This window comes from Channa argus, chromosome 17, assembly GCF_033026475.1.
Source record: "Channa argus isolate prfri chromosome 17, Channa argus male v1.0, whole genome shotgun sequence".
Lineage (NCBI taxonomy): Eukaryota > Metazoa > Chordata > Actinopteri > Anabantiformes > Channidae > Channa > Channa argus.
Genome location: NC_090213.1, coordinates 17,770,539 through 17,795,655, shown reverse-complemented (window position 1 = coordinate 17,795,655; position 25,117 = coordinate 17,770,539). Strand labels below are relative to the sequence as shown.

At 40.6% G+C, this 25,117-nt stretch overlaps 2 protein-coding genes across 5 annotated transcripts in view; both read right to left on the bottom strand.

Moving 5' to 3' along the window:
- Positions 1-1,433: 1,433 nt before the first annotated feature.
- Positions 1,434-14,915, bottom strand: cnstb (consortin, connexin sorting protein b). 2 transcript variants are annotated; one of them, XM_067482107.1, is made up of 13 exons: positions 14,830-14,915; positions 13,823-14,157; positions 11,011-11,135; positions 10,736-10,926; positions 9,627-9,736; positions 7,055-7,085; positions 6,240-6,326; positions 6,009-6,120; positions 5,503-5,524; positions 5,343-5,412; positions 4,621-4,892; positions 2,276-2,420; positions 1,434-2,119 (listed from the first exon to the last, which is right to left on the bottom strand). In XM_067482107.1, the coding sequence occupies exons 4-13, from the start codon at positions 10,821-10,823 to the stop codon at positions 1,911-1,913; spliced, it is 1,146 nt and encodes a 381-aa protein (XP_067338208.1). In that variant the 5' UTR covers positions 10,824-10,926; positions 11,011-11,135; positions 13,823-14,157; positions 14,830-14,915; the 3' UTR covers positions 1,434-1,910. The 2 variants fall into 2 exon arrangements, with proteins under 2 accessions (XP_067338208.1, XP_067338207.1); XM_067482106.1 differs by lacking the exon at positions 11,011-11,135.
- The window catches only part of kif26bb (kinesin family member 26Bb), a 23,964-nt gene continuing 13,511 nt past the window's right edge, over positions 14,665-25,117 (bottom strand). Inside the window, exons 9-15 of one of the 3 annotated variants that reach the window (XM_067482103.1) lie at positions 24,279-24,456; positions 23,938-24,076; positions 23,547-23,706; positions 20,231-23,357; positions 18,675-18,844; positions 16,775-16,925; positions 14,665-16,600 (exon numbers count right to left, since the gene is read on the bottom strand). In XM_067482103.1, coding sequence (XP_067338204.1) covers positions 16,401-16,600; positions 16,775-16,925; positions 18,675-18,844; positions 20,231-23,357; positions 23,547-23,706; positions 23,938-24,076; positions 24,279-24,456 — 4,125 coding nt within the window. In that variant the 3' untranslated portion in view covers positions 14,665-16,400. The remainder of the gene's footprint in view (positions 16,601-16,774; positions 16,926-18,674; positions 18,845-20,230; positions 23,358-23,546; positions 23,707-23,937; positions 24,077-24,278; positions 24,457-25,117) is intronic. The other 2 variants (XM_067482104.1, XM_067482105.1) reach the window with 2 other exon arrangements.

Genomic DNA, 25,117 nt, shown 5'->3' with positions numbered 1-25,117 from the left:
GAATAATAATAAAATAAAATAATAATAATAAACTAATAATTACCTTTTTTACTGAATATTAATTTTTATGCTGTCTTGTGTGCTAGCTGTACATTGTATTAGCTGAATGTAGATTCCATATTTTGTTGATAGAAGTATGACTGCAGCCAACTGTACATGTGGAAGTGTTTCGCCACAAAATGTTGCTTCATTCTGTGGTGCGCAGTGACATTGTGTGGCGAATTGTAGTGTTACACCTGGGGAATCTGAGTCTAGTGTGAAAAACCGCAAAAGCATGAGTCTAACAATTACTTAATAATAATTATTAATATTAATAAGTCCAAATGGGACAATGGGTCAATTTTAGAGTGAGAAACATTTAACCAAAGACCAGTTCAAATAAAAATCTAATCAAATCTACAAAAGGAAACACAAAGGCAAATGTTCCTTATTTGTGATTTCTATTCCTGTGCGGACACAACTCAATCTAAACACTGAACATGTAAGAGTGAACTGCATAATGCAAAACTTGCTGGTTGACAACATCCACAGTGACAATACAAAGAAAACATACATCACTTTGCAACCATCTGGAATCCAGAAGCAGTCAGTAAAAACATCAATATAAGATTGTTTAAAAAATTAACTACTATGAATATTGATCAAATTTTATTTCCTCTATTCCAAACAAATCTCGTTTTTACCGGTATAATATGTGTTGTGTTCTTTGAGCCGGCCAGGAACCACAACGGTTGGTCCCTTCTGCTCTGCTTTTTGGCAGATGTAAAATCATATATTTGTTGTCACCAATAAAGTTTTTCATCTACATTATCTGTATTAAAACCACCTGTATTTTTGCTTGTTTTATAATAGGATGTGTTGTGCAACACTCATGCATTTAAATGCATCTTCTGCACTGCTTTGGACCTTCATTCTTATGGTGTGGCTATTTGCACACAGTGGAAAACGTTAGGTACTGACTGAAAATCCACATGTAGAGCAAAAATTATAGGGTTACACGCTTAAGGATGAATATAAAAAGGTTGAGTTTGTGGAGCAGCTGTTAACATAGTGTGATTTCCACAGTGACCATCATCAGTCTACCCACACAGCATTATTTATACTATGCAGACCGGTTTGATTTTATTAGGGCACTTTAAACATTTACCAATATCATATACCGTGCAACACATCTCCTTTTTGTAAGTAAGAGTAACCACTTGTATTGAGGTCAAAAAGGTCATACAATTATCTTCAGTAATCTGCAATCAGTGTTTTTAAAAATTATATAAATCTTGTTGTGTGTCTGATGAAGCAAACGCTAATGATAAAAAAATTTAAAAAAAAAAAAAGTAAAAACAATAAAATAAAATCACTAACATACATATATGCTCTTGATGATATTAGGCTTCTCTCTGCATAAGTCAAAATGAAATGGGCAGTGCAGGAAGGGCTCTGAAACAAATGATACATTTAATCCACAGCTATGCTGCTACAACTGTGAGGAAAACACCGCTACACAGACAAAACTACATCTTCTGTTAAAATATATAAATATAGCTGAGAGTTTTTAGCCCTGTGGGATAGTATCTATAAGGTTCAGTCTGAAGTTAAAATATCCAAACAGATGGAAGAAAAGAAGAGTTGTTGTTGTTACAATCAAAACAAAACTCTGATCCCTTAAACATGCACACGTTTTTGGAGCTGAAGAAAGTTTTTACTGTTTGGTGTTGTACTGAGCAGCGGATCACTGGTACATGAGACATTTGAGTCCATTTGGTCAAATAAACAAGTCTTATTGAGCCATGGGATGGGATGTGTAAGACACAAGTCCAGTCACGTCAGTCCCAGTATGGCCGTGCTTAGGAGCTCTCTCATATTTGCTCTCTGTTTTCCATGACTGCACATCTCTGGAATCCAGACACATGGGTCTAAGTCCAGTAGGGCAGCCAGTGTCCGAGCCCTTCAAAGAATCCTCGCACGTTCATGATGTAGAAGTCGACGTTGTGAGTAAAGTCTGCACAAATGCTGGAGTAAGAACCCACCAGGGTGCAGTAGAGAGCCGTCCCGCCCACGCTGATCACCACGGTAACAAGACATAGCAGCAGGAGGATTAGGCAGGAATCTCCACCTACTTCATCTACAAGTAAGACACATAGCAAAAATGTAATATGCCTCTCAAGAGAATCAAAACATTATGACAACACATTTGCAACAAACACTGGTTTTAAATATTAAGTCAGTCAAGAGAGATTCACAAATTAATGCAATAAGAAACTGCTGAATAACATTGTACCCTGCTCAATGCCGTCCTCTGGTTCACTGAAGCGGACTTTACGTTTGGAGTTCTGCTTAGTATCAATGTTGCTCTGAGGAGGCAGACCATCCAGAGATGCTCTCCTCCTCTTCAGAATGGAGACCAAACCATCTGGGGAGGAATTCTGACGGAGACACAAGAAACAAAAAAGAGAGCGTTTAAAGTTCAGCTGATGAGTTTAGTCAGCCTATGAAGATGTGGCCATTGATAATAAAATGTAAACGGTAGGTGTGGTAGCTTAATTAGACGCTAAGGCTGGTCATACTCTATATAACCTATGGTAACAATTCCAAGAAAAAAAACACAGTGAATTGATCTTACAAAGAAATATCAGCATCTGTTCCACAGGCCTCCACTGTGACCCACCAATGATAATGACTAAAAGCTTTTTACATCCCAGTGACCCAGTACTGTGATGTTACTTCATTCTGTCCAATAAATGCTATGCTGCAGCTGTAAATACTCACTAGTTCACCAAATGTAAGGCAGTGTATAAATCTGCAGCGGAAAATAACTAAATTGTATTTAAATTATTATGTATATACATATATATATTATAAGAATTATTTTGAAACTGTAGACGCAGAATAATTAACTGTGTAATAGCCCACTGTAAGAACAAGAGCAGACATCTTTGCTCCTCTCCACCTCAGACCTCTGTCTGACTGTGTGTTTCATACTATCAAATGAAGGGAAGCAAATGACAGGGCAACAAATCCACCGTACAAACACAAGTAATGCAGCATCAAACTCGGTGCAGTGCTGCCTGATGCCTGCGTCACTCGGCAGTTACACTCAACAGTCAACAGAGGTCAGTAGGCCAGAAATTCCTAGCAGAGCTTGCAACACCTCCCTCTAACCTTTTGCCATGATAATAGTTTGACATCAGTGGTTTATTCAGGAATATTTAATGTGTACTTTTATTTGATACATTTTAAAAATGGTAAATCTACTCAAATTCTTAAGTGAGATTCTGTACATCTCTTGGAAATCATAATGTAAAAACTTTCCAGAAAGTAAAGCTGAGGCATCATGAGGAACAGAGGAATGTGTGAACAATATTTCATGGCAATCTACCTAGTAGTTGGTGAGACTTGTTAATCGTATGTGTTTCATCCCCAAACATCCCCAGAGCAATAATGAAAACCCTACTGAGGTCACACACTTCTCCCTCACTACGCAGCAGGAGGTTGAGAACATCATCTGCAGATCAAACTGTCCACCTCTGCCCTGGACCCCTTTCCCCCTGCTCAAAGCTCACAATCATTCCATTAGTCCTCCGATAACCAAAATCATAAATCTATCTCTACAAACTAGTCATTGCCCATCTTCCCTAAAAACAGCCCTCATCAGGCCTCATGTCAAGAAAACCCACATTGGATCCTGAAGTCTGTCCATTTACAAGCCCAATTCACCAAAGCCATTAACATTCATCCCCTGAGGACCATCTTAATTCAGTATAATCTCACAATGGGAGTTGGCATAGACAATCAGTATTTAGAGGAAAATGTGTTAATCAAACCACCAAGACAATAAGCCCTGTAACTGAAAATCCCTCAGCCACTGATGATGTCGCAGAACTGCAGCTAACAAGGGAGCTTACAAAATGCAGCAAAGCATCATATATAATGACTCATCCTCAACAAAAGACGGCTTTCATTTATGTCTAATGCTTTAGTGTGCTCTCGAAGCTCATTTCAATGCCACTGAAAGGACACAGCATGGCTTTTTCGTGTATCACACTGACAACTAGTGATGCTGCCCTCTGCTCAGTTTTGTCATCATCACTATTTTGGCCTATTTCCTTTTGTCAGTAAAGTCAAAAGATGTGTACAAAAATACCATGTCTCAGTTCATATCCATGCATCAATGCAAGTACAAACAAAAGACTAATCTAGACCGAACATTTTTTTTAAATTGAAACCCTGATTAAATGTGTCGCATTTACACATGCTGCCGGTCATCTGGAGGTTTATTCCAGTCAAACTACACACATCAGTGTGAAGCACTTCGCCTGCACTGTTTATTTGGAACAGCTCTGGGAAGAACCAGGCCCCATCCAGCACACAAAGTCTTGGCCCAGGCCCCATTTTAGTAATGTAGCATATTTGGCAAGGTGGACATCCCAAGTGTTAAGCCACACCAGTGAACACGGGTGGAAGGTTTTTGAAAGCTGGTGATGATCTCACTAAGGGAATAGAAGAGATCTTCTTTGTGTTTCCTAGCAAAAACAAAGAGCTGTGGGTCGGGATATGGACGTCTAACAAACACAGTATTTCTTTCTGCAGGCAAAAAGAATATAAGTAAAAACAGCCCCCTCCTACCCCCTCTGTATGGGACAGTTTGGCCAAGTCCTTGTCTGAAGCCTGAGGGACTCCCGTTGGCCACTCCACCTTCACCTCCTCTTCTTCTGGCGTCTCCTCACATGCCTCCTCCTCTTCTACTTCCTGTCCGTCCTCGTATGTCTGCTCTTCTTCTTCTCCATCCCCTTCTTCACCTCCCCCCTGGTTGTCTGTCTGCCGCTCAGACAGCTCAGACTCAGAGTTCATTTCCTGGTCTCGTTTGATGTCCTGCCGTGATGGTTCAAGATTGTTCACTAGAAGTGGGAGAAACAGGGGACATTTGGTTATTGATTACAGATTACTACTCAAGCCTTAGTCTGTGTGAGCGTACATCAAAGAGTGTGGAAGCCAAGAGTTGAAGTGGCTGAAGCTGTACTGTAGGGACGTTACACTGCGCATACTGACATGCTGAGCTAACCAAGTAATCTTCATAGTAGTTTATCTCAATGCACAACAACTTATATTTCGGGACAGAATGGAGTCGGGATGAGGAAACATCTGTCAGATGCGTAATAACCTGCCTAGGTGTGGGTCATTTTAAACTGTGTGTATGTGTATGTGTTGTCTGTGTGTATGTCTCTATGTACTGGCGCTGAGACAGACAGGCAAATTGTCCAGGGTATATCCAATGTCAGCTGGAATAGAATAAGTGGTTAAAGATAATGGATGGATGGATGTTTTGCGATTTCTGCTTGGATGTTTACCTTTATCGTGACAGGACTGTAGTGACTGCTTTTTGCTCTGCATATTGTTAAGAGTTGCACTCTGTGCATTCTGTGAATCAAACACAGAGAACAATATTTGACCAAGTACAAGGGGTCTGAAGCCAATTTCCAATCAATGTAGAGAGAGTAGTTGTCTTACCTGCTCCCTACTGATGGATGGTCTGAGTGATGCCAAAAAGTTGAAAAACGAGAAAGTGAAAACAGATGAAGAGAAAAGTCATGGTTCACATATTAAAAAGCTAGAAAATTCTTCATGCATCTGCAGCAGAAGCTGGAATCTCAGCTTCCCCTGCCAAATCCAGTCCACCAGCACAAAATGACCGTGGGCTAGAATAACATACCAGTAGAGTCACAGCATAGGTGGGACACAACAGTGCTTGGCATCCAGACCAGCAGTGTTTGTATGTGTCTGGTGGAAATCGCTATCCTGCAAAAATGTTTTTCTGCCTCATCCGAAAAATAGATCATGCCAATGTGTGTCTGTATTTTCAGTTCCTATTCATGCATTATCAGGATCAGGTTATGACAAAAGGGTTAGTTCACACATGCTATAAAACAAAAGAGGCGCTTAAAGGTTTATGTTTAACAGTGACAAAGCTATTGGGAGGAAATACACATGGCACGAGAAGGATGTAGCATGTTTACCTGAGGTGTGTCCTGCAGATCTGGCTGAGGGTCTCCATGTGTTTCTGAGTAATAGTGTCTGTCTCCATGGGCAAACTGCTCTCAGGGTTCTTCTTGTCTCTCCATTGGCTCTCTGAGAACACATATGGAGCGCAGGTGCACACAAAATAATCTCTCAGTACAGCACACCATTCCATTCAGGTTTTGGATTCCTGATTTTATAGAGCAGGAAGAGATAAATTGATGCATTACCCCAGTTGTCCTGCATGACGGTGAGGTTGGAGAGCAGACGCTCATGGTAGAGCTTCTCCAGCTGCAGGAACTGAATGGCCCATTGGTCTGGTGGCATCATTAGTTAAAGATACAACAGACTAATAACCATTCAGTCACAGTGTTTGTTAGCTTTGTGGTTTTACAGTTACTGAATGACTTTTACTAAGCTGAAGTCCAACTACAGCGATAAAGTTGGAAGAAGAGGAAATGACTCGTTTGCCAGGAGGAATATGAATGTAGTGAACGGCCACTATGGTTTTATTACTCAACTAAAGATTTTACAGTTCAGATGTTGTTTTATCCTACAGAGCTTTTCTGCTTGAATGACAGACGTGGGATCGTGTGCATGTGCAACACAGAGCTGTTGCCAGGCCAACAACACAGAGCTCTAGGAAACTCCTACTCCAAGACGTCAGGGCTTTGAGCCAAAATATGGGGAACACCCAGTGATTGAGAGACAAATGAACAGAACAGCAAAGACAGATGTGGCTGACATAAAGAAAGAAAAATTGTATTGTGAGAAGCCTTTCGCCCTTTGACATCTCTAATACTTCACTCAATATATTAAAAATGTATATTAAATTTAGAGGGTTTTGTTTTGGACACTAATAGTACACTCACAATATACCACCACGGATATAAATGCTTTCTCCACAAAGTGGAAAATGTTTTTTTTCCCCCCATCAAGTGCCACTCTAGCTCAGTCACGATTCAGCTGGAAAATACTAGTTACTGGCAAATGTAACAATGCATACAAAGAGAAAAATTAGGTCACTGTGCACTTGAAAAGATACAGTCCTCTTTGAGAGAGTAGGCCTCTGCAATCTGAAAGAAAAAAAAAAGAGACAAACCCAACTAATGGAACAGGAGGTACAGTGCACTGACTCACACGTTACTAAAAATAAGTCACCACCTTCTTCGTGTGTCAAACGGTAGGTATCAAAACACACCGTGACTTTACACACTAACTGCTCAACCAAATGCAATTTTTTTAGTTTGAAGTTCAGCAAATGTCTTCAGAGATGAAAGTCACATGACTGTGTCATACCAGGAGGCAGAGCCATGTAGACAACCCATGAGACAGGAACTCACATGCTACCGCTTACAGTCTCTGTGGGCTATTCCCCCTATTCAGACACTGTTTTACCTTCCTCTGTACAACCACTCGAGGTACATTTCCAAACCACGTGACCCTGTCCCCCTTTTTTCTAATGTGATAAATAACCCTGTAGGATCAGTATTTATGTCTCAGGGGCTGCATCCCTCCAAAGTCATGTAGTCTTTACCTTTGTAGTCATGTGGCCTTCATAGGCCATATAGGCTGAATGAAAATGAGATGGCCCGGTCTGCTGTTGCCCATAAAGTTGGGATAAAATATTCTTTACCTTTTCTCATGAAATCATTGTCATCACAGTGATTTATTCTTGATGGATAAAGTACAATCTCTTCCAAACATATCAGACTGAAAATTAAACCAAAATTAACCTTTGTAAAAGAGAGGAAAGTGTCTGAAAACAAGATTATTCCAACTTTATGGGTGTGTTTATGCCCTAAGCAGTTCCGGGTTGGGTGTGGGCAGCCAAGCAGCTTAAGAAAAGGCGAGCCAAACAGCTAGCTAACTAAAATCACTAACATCCCGTAACTGTGGTGTTAGGGCCCCTAGGCTTTTTAACATTTGTATCATTATGTTCCTTGAGCTTTAGGTTGGGCCACGATGGATCTACTCATTGGGGAGTTAGTTGCCAAGTGGTCGCCAGGGGAAAGAAGAACGCATTTGTCAACCACATTTGAAGGAGCTTTTGGGTGGGACATCCTTATGGCCATAGTGTAATGCAGTGGTTCTTCAGAGTCAGCTTTGAAGGATGCGGCCGCAAATTGAGCCACAGTCTATGTGTCGTGTCTGAAAAACAGGAAAGCTATAAATGGGCAGCATTATTACCTTCAGGCTGTGTGAGAGAAGACACAGAGAATATTTTATACAAACAAGAATTAACTTATTCAACTTAAGACAATAGGCTGTTCAGCATAAACAAGTTAGGCCTCGGGACCGGCACCAAGATGGCCCTTGGTGGCTGGGCAGGGCCACACCTGGTGAGGTGGGATTCGAACGTATGGCCTTTTGTATCCCAGCACAATGTTCTACGACTGAGCCACCAGGCCATGAATATCTAAAAGAATAATTTGGATCATGTAAAGGGCCCGTTCAGTAAATCATCCGTGTCGGTAGGAACCTTTTTCATACACTGATTTCAAACCCCTGATAATTTACTTAGGGTCTTGCTTTCTCTTATGGTTAATAGATTATGTTTACTGTTGAAGCTGCATTTTGCATTTATCATATTAATGGTTTGCTTTAAACCGCATGGACACTCCTGTACTCCTGTGATTAATTATGTTGTCTTTGCGTTTCTGACCTGTTCACTGTGGTATTAAACAAATGAACTCAGGCCATGAAATACTTAGTTCACCAGAAGAGCAGGTGTTGGAAAACATGACCAAATATGGATCTTCATGTCCAGCTGAAAATGACATTGACAATTTTTTGTTAAAAGAACATACTGACAGTAGTTATCTGTAGTGTTTCATCACTTCTACTGACAAATTGTTGTAACTGGAGTGTATCTGTCTAACATCACATGTCTCATGCTCTTACAATAACTGGTCATATCCAGTAGGTGTTTTTTTTTTTTTTCAAATGAGTCTGAATGTACTGCTTTAACTCCCCCGTTCTTTGAAGGAAACCAGCTTCATCTTTGTTCCATGAGTCAACTACAAGCTCCTAAAGTCCCTGGAATAGCAGAGACAAATTAATGATGTTATCTAATTGCGGCCTACTAGGTATTTCACCCACAACATGAAACCACGTCTATGATCCTTTTCAACTGAACAAAGAGACAGAACCAAATTATATTTATCACACCTCTAATTAGCATGTCAGTTTGAATGCTGTAATTGTGATTTGAGGCAGGCGAGGAACAAAAGAGCAGAGCGTTGCCAGAGCAAGTTTCCGCACCTGCAGACTAGCACAGTTGCATAAATGTTCTCTTCTGCCCCAGTAACTACTGCGGATGTCTCCTTGAGCAATGCATTTACAGGGAGCCTGTAAGATTTTCAGACAGCCCGACCTTTATAAATTATAAACTGGTGGTAAAAAACATTTTAGAAACACCAGCTCAGGTATTTTATTCTATTTGTCTCAGTTAACACAGATTTTGGAATTAGTGACACAGGACTACTAAGCATAAAGAAAGAGATGAACACTGAGATGCAGACACTCCTCCAAACAAAACTGGGCTGTCCAACTAAATAAAGACACAGATTCCCTGTGGCTTTAGAAGGAAAACCTCTCCCACTTTACACACACACCTGGTGCAGGGAGTGCGGCAGCAGTGTGTAGTCACCGTTTTCTCCGAGGGATTGCAGGGAAGCCAGTAGCTCTGTGCTTAGGCCCATTGGTCCATCTCTGGAGACTTTTCCTGAAAACATACAACACAAATGTCAGAGAGAATCAAACTGTGATTCTGTTAACCTGCAGGATCCTCCATCCTCTGACTACACAATCTCTGCTGTTGAAGTTTATCAACTGCATTTCTCATTAGTTGAGGTACAAAATCAGTTACAGAAAATCAGATTGGTACTATGGAGTGAAACCATAATAAAATATTCTATAATATTTTTGCTAACATGTCATCACACAGCTATATTGCAAACATCACAGTGTTAATTATATGATGTTAATATGGTATTGGCAAGGAGAAAATAAAAAATTCTTATCATGGAGCAGAGCTTTTATGCTATATTATAGACAATATGATACAAATGTACACTTGCTGAAATCAACTATCATAACAATGGCTGCATGTGAGGGGCTGTCACAACATAGCAACCTGCTATCAGACCATATATAATATTCTATGGCTTCTCATTAGCTCCATACAATTTGGCAGTGCCAGGTTCTGTCATAATTTAAATGTCTTCAACACAATGGTACTGAACAAAATTTATTTTAACACAAAACAGAAAAACACAGACATGTTTCCATTTTTTCTATACTGAACCCTGTCCCTCACAACCACCAGATGGATTTAATGTTGTGGCTGATCACTGGCAACTACTACAACATCCTGATCATTTTAAGTTCTGTACTTGTTTCCAGCACAGCATAACATTTTGCGGGAAAACCATATTTCATAGATGAGTAAAAAAAAAGCTTTCAGTGATCAGTTCTCTGCTCAGTAGTGACACTTTATGATGTGTCTACCATTATAAAGAGGTTAATACAGACATGTTAGAGGGTCTTTTAAATATGCTCTCTGTCTGTGGAACATTTTATTAAATAAGGTAATTTGAATATTTAAAAACACCAGTACCATCAAAATTAACTCATACTGCAAAAACTCAAAATTAATTTAGGTGCAAAAGCATCCAGGTGTTGTAAATGGCGTATAAAAATATGATCGAGAAACATATTTTACCTGTGGTGCCATCGATTACCACCCCTTCCTCTTTCTGTGTCGGCCCAGTATCCGGACTTTTTGCCGGGTTGGTGTTCTTGTTACCCATCACCTTCGTCACCTCCAGACTCTTGTTTCCCAAATGAATGTTCCCCAAACGTTTCTGTGGGAGCCTGCAGTGGGCCGTGGCTGGGTCTCTCTGTGGGCCCTCACTGAAAAAACATGAAACGATTCTGACCTTTATCAGAGTACGTCTTTAGTGAGTTAAGCATATTAATTGGAAAAGTCTGTGTTACTCTAGGCTCCCAGGAAGGATTCAGCGGTGCGTAAAACACTGGAGAATGAGGTCTCTGCAGGTTTAGTTTGTGATCACTCTGGACTGAACATGTGATTTAATCCTCCTTCGCTTCTCCTGGGTGGCCTGGAACACAGAGATTTTAAATGTCCACTATAGTCTATGAAGCCTAGACTGCGACGGACATAGTTCCCTAACTTTCCACAGTCTTCTGTGTGCTTTATTGGGCTTTTGCCTCTTCTGTCTTTCATGCCGAATTCAGTGTAGCTTCCTTTAACTGTCCCCAGGAGGCTGGTAATATGGTTATGCCAGCAACGGACTATGAATAACTGCCAGGTTAAAAGTAACTTCACAGAAAATTGGGTGGTAATGTTATCATTGTTTTATTGTTATTGTAATTGTTTTTTTTTTGCCCTTCGACAGATCTGCAGCCGCAATAGCTGCGACAATAGTCACAAAGGGTTTTTGAGCTAAATTTTAACTTCAACATGCTAACATGCCCACAGTATCCGTAACTTGCTGATGTTTAATATTTCCCCTCTTAATTTAGCATGTTAGCGTACAAACAGTAATCACCATATGCAAAGTACAGCTGAGGCGACTGGAAAAATTTACATTTTACATTTCCATGTAGTCATTTAGCAGACGCTTTTATCCAAAGCGACTTACATGGCAGGCAAAAATCAAAGTCAAGGAGAAAACATCGAAGCAAAGTCTTATCAGTAGTTAATTACATTTGGATACAATTTTTCTTTCATCAAAAATATATAATATAAATATATTTATATTTATACAATAAAAATTATATTGGAACTAAAAATTTGCACTCTCACCAGCTGAATGTGCAATAAATATAATGAGGACATTTGACATTTTTAAATAAGGGGCTGCAAAATGTTTGCACCCAAGTGTTTGGTTATAAACCAAATTAGTGGACAATGAAAATCTGATGAAAAGTTGAGGGATCACAAAAAATATGCCAACATTGGATCAATCAAGAGTGTAACTAAAAAAACATCTTTGTTTTTAGATTCTCAAATGTGAGAACCCGCTGCTTCTCCGTACTTTTTTTTTTTTGGACATTTTGTTGACTGTTGGAAGTTTTTTCAAAATAACTGTCAGATTTGCTTTTCTAGTTAAGAAAAGAAGAACAAGAAAACGATTTGCTGGCTTAAAGGTTTCCACAAGAGTATGAACCTCCTACCTACTTCACTGCCATTGTAATTATTATTATTCATGCAGGCTATATAATTTAATATAACTAATATAATTTTTTACAAATTTTTTACAAATGTTTCTTTGCAAGGTTAAAAAAACAAGATGCTTCTATCCACTGATAAAGGTTAACAGACAATGGCCAACATGATGTTAATCAATACATTTCTAGCTCCTGAAGCTTTCAGCCTGAGTGATCTGAGGGCAGAAAATCAGTGGGATACTGTGTGTTCACAGAGACCGTCAGCATTCGTGTGAACACTGAATTCTCAAACATGGATTGTGACACAGAGTACAAATGCTGGGGGCAGAGACTGACTCACACGGCTGAGTAGCATAAAAATAAGAGGCATGTACGGAAGGTGTAAGATGAGAATTTGTGTAGGGTGCTAAGAACACACTTTTTCATATTGGGGTTTGAAAGACAGCCTTTGCAGAGTATTAAAGAATGTGGGGAAAAGTGTTTTGTGTTTTTTTTTTTATTTCTTGCCAAATGATAGATGAGAAGAACAGTAACACAGAACATTGAAGGTACCCAGATTATGGCTATCTTAGCTTAGCTTAGTACAAGGTCCTGCACACAGTGGGAAACAACCAGCTCTGTACCATATTTCAAGGAAGTCACTGTGCCCACTAAGAACTAAACCTTCCATGTAACCACAGTTTGGTTTTTGTATGTATTTTGTGCAGATTAACAAGCTTTTTCTTAAAAAAACAAAACAAAAACAAAAAACGCTTTAGATGTGTTAGTGGGCAATTTTTGCTACCTTTAAATAACGAGAAGATTATGAGAGATGGGTTACTGGGCACAAACAGAAGGGCCCCCAATGCTTTCTTTAATTTTCTATCTAATTTTATTATGATAGTTTCCGGTAGTTTTGCATCTTTTTGTGGTTGTTGTACATCACTGCATGGCCCCTTTGCATCTTTTAAGTCAGCTCTTTCAAATGGGAAATATGAGCAGTGGCTTCAGAGGCTCTGACCTCTCGGGGCCTTCGAACAGACACAGAATGGCTGTTTATGTAGTTATGCTACACTAAGTAAACCAGCAGCTGATTTAAATATGTTTTAACTCTGAAATTAACTAATTTCATTTGCAAGATATTTTTGAGTGTATTCAATGTAAAACAAATATCTGCTATGTTAATATTTCTATCGATTACTGATCTCATTAATTAGTTAATTGTATTTTTTTTTTTTTTATGTCGCATATGTGGGTAGCTGAGCGTGCGTGCGTGCTCGCGTGTCCCTGAAGCTAGTGCTAGTGAACGTGTGCATCGAGGGCGCGTGCAGCGGACGCTCCCATGGACTACGACATATACCTCGCGCTCAGTTATTTATTATAGATTTTCTAAGCGGCTGGTGAAAAAGGCCATAAGTAGGAGAAACACTGTGAGTAGAAAAAACACAGCAAGTCTGAAATAGGATATCGAGTTTTTCGCCTGTTATCTTGGTACAATATCCATGAAATTCGATACTTCCTATTTGACCGCAACATCGCTCCTATACCTGCTGAAGTCTGGGGTTAAACACTAAAGTTATTACTGCCACTAAATCACACAGAGAACTCTGGACACGGGATGGGAAGGTGTACTCACGGCTGGGTGCTGCCTCCCAATCTCTGCTCTGACCACAGCGTCGCGGTGTTTCTCCTCCTCCCGCGTCGGCCCCTGCACCACGAGCCAAACCAAACCTCACTCTATCACCGGGCCTCTCTCATGCTTCTTGTTTACGGTCTAATCCGGGGATTTCTCTCCGTCTCTCCCCCGTCGCAGGAGGAACAGCTCTCCATGTTACGGTTTTTTTTTTCTTTTTTTCCTTACGTGGCCAAGGCTGCCATCTCCTGGCAGACGAGTCTCACTGGCTCGTGGCTGTGTCACAGAGGTTACGTAACAGCGGCTGAGGACAGTCATATGATGATATAGCTGTTAAGCTGGGAAACAGTGAACCGGGTTTGTGAGGAGACTCATGAGATGAACATTGTCTTTGTGCTGTATTGTCACAACGCAAGAGAGTCGGTATTTTATTTTATGAGATTTATAAGACACCAAGTTATCTGAGTGGTTGTCCAACGTTTCTTATCCCCCTTATCTGCATTCAAATCAGCAGGCACTTGTTTTCTTAAAAAAAAAATATATAGTTCTACTGTGATCGTTGGTTAAACAATGAGGAAGTGGAGCAGAAAGAGAGGAAGGGCAAGTTCAAGGAAGTGTGTGTGTGTGTGTGCGTGCGTGCGTTTGTTTCTCTCTCTCATGTAATAATTCTGACTTTATAATTGTCTGCCTTAAGGGTGAAGACTGCTTTCATGATGTCATCCTGCTGCTGCTGTTGTTGTATTTTGCTTAGCATCGATATAAAAAGAGAAACGTTCTCTCTATCTTTACACGCACAAGCATGCTTATATGAAATTTTAATGCACACCAATCACTACAGAAGCACGAACAGGAACACCATAATGACTTTAATGTTTGCATATCAAATAATGGACAGTTTGCAGTGTCTCTAGACACAGAAGAAAAGCTGGGCACCCCTATGAACATTGACATACAACATGCTGATTAATAGGTTTTACGGAGAGAAAACAAACATCCAGCACATTTCTTACCTGATTCATCGTTGTTTTTTATGTTTAAATTCATTGATCTGGGTAGAAAGCCTAGCCTTAGCCATTGATTACCATGCATCAGTCCATCCTCCCTGATTGGCTCAGTGACATCAGAGCCATGAGGCTCTTAACACACACGTGATGTTATTTCCTTAAATGTAATTACTCCTCCATTACACTGAAAGTAGAATCCACATTTTTTATTCTGCTCCACATCATTGACTAATGTGCTTGGGCAGCCAGTTTATTGATCAATTCCTCTAAAGAGGAAAAAAAAAAAATCACATTGATGTTTCTGTTGGCAGTCACTTCAGTCCTTCACAGCTCAATTACTGCCTTGATACCTGCTCAACATTTACCTCAAACCAAGATCTGCTTACTTGTGGAAGCAGTGTTTCAAAACCTTTGAAATACACAACTTTATTAATTGTAGCACCACAATCTATGCACAGAATGACATCAGGGGTAGCGTTGTGTTCCCTTTTAAAAACTGGACAAGTAGAAAAATAACCTCATGAAAAGAACTCTAAGGCAGACTAAAAATGAATCTAAACAATCTGAGACAGATTTCAGTTTTGCTGCAAAACAGAAATTGCTGGCTTATTAAAATGATCATTTTCGCTAACCAGTCAGCAGACATTTCAACATCCGATTCAGAAAAAGCAAAGATCACAGTAAAGAGGATTGTATTCCAAAAATAACATTGTAGTAGCTGTTTTTGCACAGTTTGTAAGGGAGAACTTGAGGTCTGCTGAAGTCATGAAACTCCAAGTATGTATCAGATTTCCCTTAAATTACATAACTGGTAAAAACAAATCATTTACGAGTTATAATTATAAAAGTGCTAAATTTGGGGCCTTAAAGACCAGCATAGATCTGAGTGTTCACCTATAGTAGTTTGTCTGTACAATGTTAAGCCCAACGGAAGCCTTTGCAGAGAACCAAGATTTGAAAAAAATCCAGATTTTTCACTGAAGCTATCTTTTTTAGCTTTAATACTCAGCAGAATATTTACAAGGACAAAAAGTGTTACATTTGTCCTTTAACTACACTAAATTGTCCTGCGAGCATCAGATTCGTCTCCTGAACTGATTGCTTTACATTTCCTACTGTACAGAAAATGTGGGAAAAACAAGCTAGTGTGTTTTATGTGTGTTAACAGAAAACGTTTTTTAAGGTTAAATATTTTTCATGCTGACCGATGTGTAACTAAGTCCACAAGTGTCCAAAAAGTGTGAGTGGTTACACATTGGATTGTACAACCATCAGCCCTTTGTTAGTGTCTTGCCACTTGTCTCTCTGACACTTGACCACCCTGTGTAGGCAGATAAAGGGATAAAAAGAGCAGGCAGAGCTGGACATGTCATTGTACAGGACTCCAATCTGCAGCACTTGCTACATTTAAGTTAATTAGTGGTCGTGTAGTAGTTCAGAATATAAAGTTTGTGTAACATTAAAGTGTGTGAGTAAAAAAATGTCAAAGTGTCGGGCCAGGTGTCTGTAATAAAAGATAAGAGTTGGAGGAAATCTAATCTCAGGCTCTTAAGTATCAACCCTCACAATTAATCAGCTCATATTCCCTGTAAGGCTCTCGGCTCTCGCACTTTTCGTCGTCTCTTTCTGTGACGTCCCCTGGCACTCACATCAAAGGAGGTGACCATCATGATGTTAGCCTTGCAGACGTTGAGCTTGTTCTGCAGCCGAGCTGTCACATCCTCAAGGGCCTCCAGGTGCTCCAGGGAATCCACCTCGAACGTCTGCCACAGGTCGACTAGAGAAAGGACAGTGGGGCAGCAATGAAGCAACCCGTAAGGTAAAGCATACTTGTGCCTCCACCTACTACAAAGTATGTCTGTAATATGTATTAAGATGCTGTATATATTAACGAATGTGATTGTCAAAAGTATAAATAAAGCTATTTGTGAAGATTTATCATTTAACTGACACTCTTGGTTCCACTTGGCGGGCTCTAGCATGAGGTTGTGTTTGGCCTGCTCCAGCTCTCTCCTCAGGATGCTGTATTTGGTGCGGACCTCTGACATCCTCTGCTGACGATGTTCCAAAAACTTCAGCTTGGCGCTGAAGCACCCAGGCCCCTAAAACACACATACACATTTCCCTGGTTACATTTATGTTCATATGCACATAATGATTTTTAGAAAATGAATGGGTCATGTAACCACAACCTGATTCCAGCTTTGGCATTTCTGAAAACTTGTTTCATTTAAAATTTATGGGTGTTTATTTACAGTGGAAGTGAAACTTCAATATAAAAATGTGTGTTTATTTATTTATGTAAATGTTCTGCACTTCTATAGCTATTTTCTACGTATTGGCACTCAAAGCGCTTTACACTGCTTCTCATTTACGTATTGCACTCACAATCACACACACACTCAGACACTGGTGGGGGAGCTGCTATGCAGCTGCACAACACTCACCGGGGGCAACTAAGTTGGGTTTCAGTGTCTTGGTCAAGGACACTTCGACATGTGACCGGGGGAGCCGGGGATCGAACCAACAACCACGGGATCGGTGGACGACCACGTCCAGAGTTTATTGAATTTTAATTCAGAGAAGCAGTTCAGTGAATCAGACCAGCACAGTGGGCCAAACTACACAAACTAGTTTCGTGCAATCACCACCGCACCCGTCTTTGCCAACTCGCTCAGTATACCTCATGTTTTTACCTTTGCATCCCAGCAACACACACACACACACACACACACACACACACACACATACACATCATAGAAACGATGTAAGTGCAGAGACGACACCTCTGGGGAGCAAAACAAAACAGGACTGCAGGCTACCAAATGGAAAGACTGAATATACTAACTAGGGACAGTTTCAAAGGTCAAAACGTGCATTTGTAAAGCAAAACCTCTACACATAAAACATGTTGTGCTGTTGGATGTTACTATTTTACTGATTTATCTTGTAATTTTCTCCACCTGCTAAAAGGCTTAACAAAAGACAAGTAGTGGGAAGAGTATTATTGTTATGTCCGTATTTGCATAACATAAGTTCTGCTCTTCTACCTTCAGTGTGTTCTGTAGGTTTTACTTCCACTGTTCTTCTTTGTTCTTGGCTGCAGCGTTGACCCAATTTCCCCCATGTGGTCATTAAAATTGTATCAAAATTGCTGCGCCAGAGACTTGTGGAGGAGGGGAAAAGTCCCATGAGGCCAGTCAGACCTCCTGTCATGGGGACATGACATCACCACATGTACTTGATTTTGTTTTCAAGCACATTTCAGTTCTTAATGCAAGGTGGAATCTTTTGTTTAACCTTTTCCTACCCTGGGTCACTTCCTGTGTCTTACAATTGCTCTTTGTTAATGCCACAACTACAGTCAATAAGTAGTTGTAGTCAACCACAGTAATTGTGTTGTGTGCATTAAGGATTTCTATTATTCATTCCCTAGCTCAGAGTTTTGACATAAGTGACTTCAAATAGCTGTGTAAAGTAATGATTTTTGACCTTCATATTAAAAGAAGCACAAGTCTTTTAATAATGGCCAAAGTTGAACGCAAAAATTGCTACAGAAATGTAACATTTTCTGAGTGAGGAGCATTGTTCCTTGGTTAGTAGAAAGTACAAGTGAAGAAAAAATATTTGAGAAGAGATTTTTATAGAATCTATCTGTCCTAAAATGGAGCATAATGCTCTGAGCTATTACTCAAACTATATTCCAGTATGATAAAAAGAACATTCCTAGAAGAAGTTGGGCAGAGATACGGTCTGCCATTGTTCCCATTGGTTGCAGGCTGAGGTTGATAAAGGTCATAGATCTTGTAATGCCCTTTAACCTCCAAATAAATTCCAAATAAATCCAGCACCTGTTTGCCAGCACCTGCTCTTTTCTGCATCCTCTGCACATTGTCGATCTCATAGACCTTGATGTCATAGGCCTCTGGGATTTCTGGATCCATCCAGCGAGATCGCAGACCACTGGCCGAGCGTCTCGGGGACTGGTGTGCGTCATGGGAAAGACGCCGCTGGTGAGAACCTAAGGCGGGGTGAGGCCAAAAGTGCAATGAGTGGTGGTATGTCAGCCTATTTTATTTTCCTTCTTTTGAAACTTTCCACTGCAACCGCCTGTTGCAACTCATTTGCAACCAGGAAACAGTTTGAAGTTAATGTCATGTACAGTTCATGGCAAAACTTCAGCAGGATAAATGCAGTGCTTTATTTTACATTTACCAACTTCTATGCCTGCTTTTGGCGCACACCAATCTGTGCTGCTAATAATTTTAGCATCGCTAACATAATCAACGCTCAAGCACTTTGGGAACTGAGAAGATAGGTTTCCTGAGGGAAAATGCAGTTTGCCAGGGCCACCATCTTATTTCTGGAAAACCAAGACAGGAGACTGGACTTTCCTAAATCCTTCTAGGGAACCCATATACGATTGTTTGCGCTTCATATTATCTTTGGTTTGGGTTCAATGGACATTAAAGATATATTATATCTGTAATGTACATGTGCAGGTTTTAACAAAATGTAGATGACTTATTTACTTGAGGGGACACTTAAAAAAAAATTGTTTACAGTCAGAATATTGTTGCTCAGTGAGACTTTAAACTCACATTCACATGCAGCAAAAGCATTGTCCTCTGTTTTTATTGCTCCGTTAGCCATGTCATCACTGTGCTGACCATGTTTTCAACCAAATGCTATTAAACATTTCTTGGTGCATAATTCCATTAGCAAGTATCATTAGTATGCACACACAAACACACACACACGCACACAGACATTGTATAATTTACTAGATCTGCCAAACGCTCTTAATTTTCCATTACTAAATGCCATAACTGGGTTCATATATAAATGATCACCTACACAATTAGCCTAAGAAACTAGGTCGTACTGGAATTTACAGATGTGCGTCCTTTCCAGTTACTGTCACATTAAAATGTTGTGTCGACATATTACTAACCAAAACCTCCAATAATATTCATATAAAAGTGGTAAGAAGTGCTTTGTGTATGTATTGTAGATCATGTCTGGTGAAGAAAGTAATCCGTCAAATGTAAAACATTATACAGTAGCTAGAAAAAAGTTGTTGTCTTTCTTTCTTTAGATTGGCGAAACATTCATATCACAATTACCATAATGTACTGTATAGGTGTGACTAGATCATTGCAGGTTGAAAATAAGAAAAAAAATGTTGTCATTATTATAAAAAATATTACTAATGTAAATAAAACGGTCTGAAGTACCCAAATGAAGTCATCTACAGTAAATACTCAAAGAGGTTTGTATCTAAAGATTAGAATAGCAAATTGCCTTTACACGGCAACAACACATGATCAGAATTGGTTTCTGATCTTCCCAGAAGAAACAGTTGTCAGTTTAGTTCATAGATGGCCAGTTATTCCAGGAGTTTTACCTGTGCTGCCTTTCCTCCGAGAAGATCGGCTCCTGCTAGCCACACTGTGGAGAGAGCCACTCCTGTCACTGACAGAACCTCTGTTTGAAGCACTGCTGCCAGTGGCTTCACTGTCTCTCACCATGCTGTCATATCCACTGCTCACCATACTGTTTCTGTTAGAAAAATATAGAGATGTCTTTCCCATAGCTGGTGGCAAATCACCGCTCAACACACTGGTGGTGTCGCTGGCATGGCCGCTCATGTGATCAGGCATGCGGGGAGCAGTAACATGGCTGTACGGTGAGGGAAGGGCCGCAACTTGGTCTGCTCCGCCTGAGGTGGGGCTGGAAGACTTTTCCTTAAGAAGGTCTGAAATCCGGCCATTGAGAAAGCCCTGGATGGCAGATTTGGTGGATGAGCACGTAGAGCTCTGGCTTGGAGTTCGACTGATGGAGTGAAAAGAGCGTGGTGGGGAAGAGGAAAAAAAGGAGGATGTCCTCTCAAAACTTACAGTTTTACCATCTGGAGAAAGACTGGCGCTGCGGCTAATGGAATGCCGCAAGCCTTTGTGAGACAGGTTCTTAATGCTGGGGGCAGACAGTCGCCGTATTTTGGGGCTAGCAATCTTAAGTTTCCCAACGGCAGAGAGTTTAGAATGGCTATGCCTGGTGGACTGAGATTCAGGACTTTCAGAAGAGAAGAAATGATGACTCTGATCAGACCGAGGATTCTTCCTGGGGCTCCTGCTAGACCGTGGTAAGGTACAATCTCCCTCATTATTTCCTTTATAACCTCTTTTACAAGCCCCATCAATACTTCCCTTGGAGCTTCCTTTAGATCTTATTGAGGTGTTGCTACTGCCTCGATCCAGACTTGGGAAGTCCTTTGGGGTTCTCCCAAGGGAGTTTGTCCTGGTGGCCAGCTGCTCTAATTTCGCATTAAAAAGCCTGCCACTGTGTTCAGTTGGTGACTTCAACCTGTCACTCATACTATCGGGCTTCATTCTTGGATTTGATGTCTCAAAGAAAGAACCAAGACCCTTTGTGGGAGCACTACTAGAAATATGCTTGTACTCTGTTCCATATTTCCGAGGAGAGGAGACACAGTCGTTGTAGTTCACTGGGGAGTGTACTCCACCCTGCCTCCTTTCCCGGGTTATCACTGGGCTACATGGTGTGGATGATGTCACCTCCCTTGGGTGTCCGTGGTTGTCGGGCATGTGACTGCCATGATAGGTCTCCTGTTGTTTGGCATTTTGCCATCCTTTATGTAAACTACCTGATTTAAAAGAAGCAGAGGGGGTTTCTTGGCAACCAGGTGAAACACCAATCCTCCTGGGGTCATTCCCAACACATTTATAGATGATTTCTCCTTGCTCGGAGCCCTGTTGCTTGTTGGTGGAATAAACATGCTCCCTGTCTCTAGGGTATGTTTTGTCTGTATTTCTTGTCCTCTTTTCACAAATAGTGTTTTCTGTAGTTGTGTTGCTGAAAGGTGACCCTTTCGAGACCACTGAGGGATGACAACGTAGACTAAAAGGGGAATCACATAACTTGTCAGATTTTTTGGCATGTATCTCACAGGGAACAGCTCCACTCTTCTTCCTTTCTTCTCGACATTTAGCATTAATTGTTTTGAGCTCAGGTCCTGACTTGACATCTGTATCATAAACCCTTACTTTTTCTTTTGCACAATCCCAACCCCAATCCATATCTGTATTGATCAACATGGGATTTATAAATGACGGTAGGAACCTTTTTTCCCTTCTGATTTGATACTGGGGGGTTTCAGTACTGTCCTCTGTGGTTACAGGGTGAGCAGCAGAGGTTTTACTTGTAACAGAGGAAGATCCAGAATCTTCGTTGACATTGCTGATTATCCTGATTGGTTGAGAGAAGGTGGTATCTTGCTCCTGTGATTGGGCACTGTCCCTGATACATATAATGTTTCCACCTGTCCTCCCTCTGTTCAATGCTCCGCTGATGGTCACTTCCTCTACCATAGAGAAGACAAGTTCATCATGACCTTTTAGGTCAAGTGGCTGTTGAACAGTCACTGTAATAGTGGCTTTCATTTCCTTAACATCCTCTGCAGTAGGATTGTGTAAGACATCCTGATGTATAACACTGGGAGCCAGGGAGTGTGAGGAAGAGCAGGAAGAGGAGGGCGATATGGGGGAGCTCTTGCCAATTGGTGAAGTCCTTTTGTCTGGCTCAAAACAATCGGCACCTTCACAACTCTCTTGTTTTCCTGGTGGCTGAAGTGCAAGGGAGGTGGTCGTGGCCATACCCTGAGCATTAACTTCAAAGTCCTGAGAAGAGAGTTTATCATCTGATTTATGCATTCCAGTGTTGGAAAGATCGGAGCGACAGTTCATGTTAAGGGTTTGATTGAGCAGTTCCTCGCTCGAACTATTTGCACTGCACTCCTCACAGTCATACAGGCCTGAATCCTCTCGCTGGAAAAAGTCTCCTGGGTAGGCACCATCTGTTTGCTTTTCTCTAGCAGAGGTCTGATTGCAGCCTGTCCCCTGATTTAACAATGTCTGTGGTGATTCTGATGATCGTGTGTCTTTCTGCTTTCCGCTTTCTTTCTGGGGTTGTGATTTAGTTGTGACACTGTTTACAGCAGGACCGTTTGAGGAAGACTTGAGAGCTTCCATTATCATCTCACTTCCATCGATGCAGCCCAAACGCTCTTGAAGTTCAGCAAAGGTTTCACATTTAAGACAGTCCCTCTCTGGTGGCTTCATGTCATCCTTCAACATTTCAATATGCCTTTGAACATTTTCCTCGTTCTTCCCTCCCTGCAGCTGAGGAATTCTCAGAAGCTCTTGGAGGAGAGCGGTAAACTCGGGGTCATCCAAATCAGCGTTGTTAGGGTGCAAAGACGGTATGATGGGCACAAATTTGGGCGTGGCCAACCTTGGAGTTAGTTTGGACTGGACCAAGCCATCTGAGTCTATTTGGATGACTGTGTCGCAGGACTGGTCACTGCTGGAATGCTCATCCAGTTCACCACGCAGACGTAAGGGACAGGTGTCGAGATCTACCTCATCAGTAGAGTGGAATGCCCGCAGAGACAAGGAAGTCCCTCTCTTTTCTTTAGGCAAACTTTTTCCACAAGGAGAGTAAAAGGCAAATTGCTGTTGAATAAATATGAAAGGTGTTGTCAGTTCTAAATTCAGATTTAAATGATCTAAAACATAAAATGCAGAATGTTTTAATGATTCCTTGAGATGCAATGGTATCACTCGCATGATAGGACTTTTAAGCCTAACAAAAAAATGAAACCACACAAATCCACACATTACATGAAATGATCAGTAAAGTACCTTTGTCCTTTTCTGTGTCCTGCGAATGCGAGCAGCCAGCTGGATGGTGGATACGGTCTCGTGAAGGTTTGCCAGTGAATCAGCAACTTGAGCAATCACTGTGATGTGGCAATTTGTGTGGCCTAAGGACTCTCGAAGGAGCATAGTCAACTTATTAGCCCTGTGCAGAGAGGGTGTAAATGTCCAGACATTAACTCAAAGAGTGTAGCTTTCATTACAAAACTCCAGGCAGCCAGATGTGTCAATTCTGATGGACTTGTTATAGTAGTGTCAATATAATATAATATTTTTGTAATTATTTCTTTGCAAATCAACAATGAGACTGAACCTTAGCTCATTCAAACCTGGCCAAAATATCAACACGGATAATATTTTGGAGACACTTTCTTACTTGTTGGGGGTGCTCTTAGGTCCACTGAGAAGAGACAAGACAACTGGGCCCAGCTCATAATGAGGGGGTTTGTTTTTGCTCTTACCCCTCATACCACTACATACATCTATCATAGTCAACTTAGTGGGACCACGTGAACCTAAGGATAAAGATCAGAAAAGATGAAGATCAAAAAACTGTGCATGTACTCAAATATACTATCAAAGCGAACACATTTTAAGATACATGACAAACTGCATTACATCTGGGAATTATGGATAATTTGTGGAAAGTGATTCAAGGGGAAACACCCAGCAGGAAAAAGCCTCCCTGAATACTGAAGCTGAATATTTTATTACAACCTTTGCCAATGGTGCTGCTTTCTGTACGAGGAGGTTGAACATGGAGAGTGAAGAACATTATGGAGCTGTGGCACAGGTAAGTAATGAAGTCACTGTGCCGACGGGCTGTAATGGCCGCGTCTAGAAGGGAGGCAGCACGCTCAGCAGTGGGGGCCTTCACACGATTGTGGTTACGTAGCTGGAAAGAAAGACAAAGATAATTAAAAAAAAAAAATCACACATTGAGACAATTTTCTCATGAGCAACTAAAATAAAAATATGTCATTAGATTTTTATAATGTATACTATTGCTCAGCGATGGAATATAGGTCCATTCAGGTTTTATGTTCAATTATAATTTTATCAGTTCTAGTCTTTAACCTCATTACCAGCTCTACCCTCTCACTGGAGACCAGTACAAATTGATTTGACTCGATCCTAAACATAAAGCCAGAATACATACTGTCTGTGACAATACTCATACCTAATGTAAACGAATGGTCAATTTGTTTTGTGGACACTGAAAACATCCAGGGAGGTTTTCTAGGAATAGTTCACAACTGTTAAAACTAATGTAAAATAACACCTGTGTGTTAATTCTCAATTTAAGTCTTTAATTCGCTGCCACTGATGTGTAGTCAAGAAAAAGTATAGTGAGTGTGGCTTTGGGTTTGTATAATTAGTAAGATTATGTACATGTCGCTAAAATATTGTTGGGAGATATGTGGTTTGAATGTAAATTAGCCCCGTGCTGTTGTTGTTTTATGGTTATTAATTAGCAATGTGCAGTTGATTTGAGGCAGGTGAGGTTAAAATATGCAGATCCCAACAAAAAAATCGTATTTTTCCAGACAATAGAA

Coding starts and splice junctions, on each gene's coding strand:
- cnstb (XM_067482107.1), bottom strand. CDS start 10,823: ATGGGTAACAAGAACACCAACCCGGCAAAAAGTCCGGATACTGGGCCG. Junction 7,086..9,626: donor TGCCGCACTCCCTGCACCAG/GTGTGTGTGTAA, acceptor TTTTTCTTTCAG/ATTGCAGAGGCCTACTCTCT. Junction 4,893..5,342: donor ACAGTCCTGTCACGATAAAG/GTAAACATCCAA, acceptor TCCCACTTCTAG/TGAACAATCTTGAACCATCA.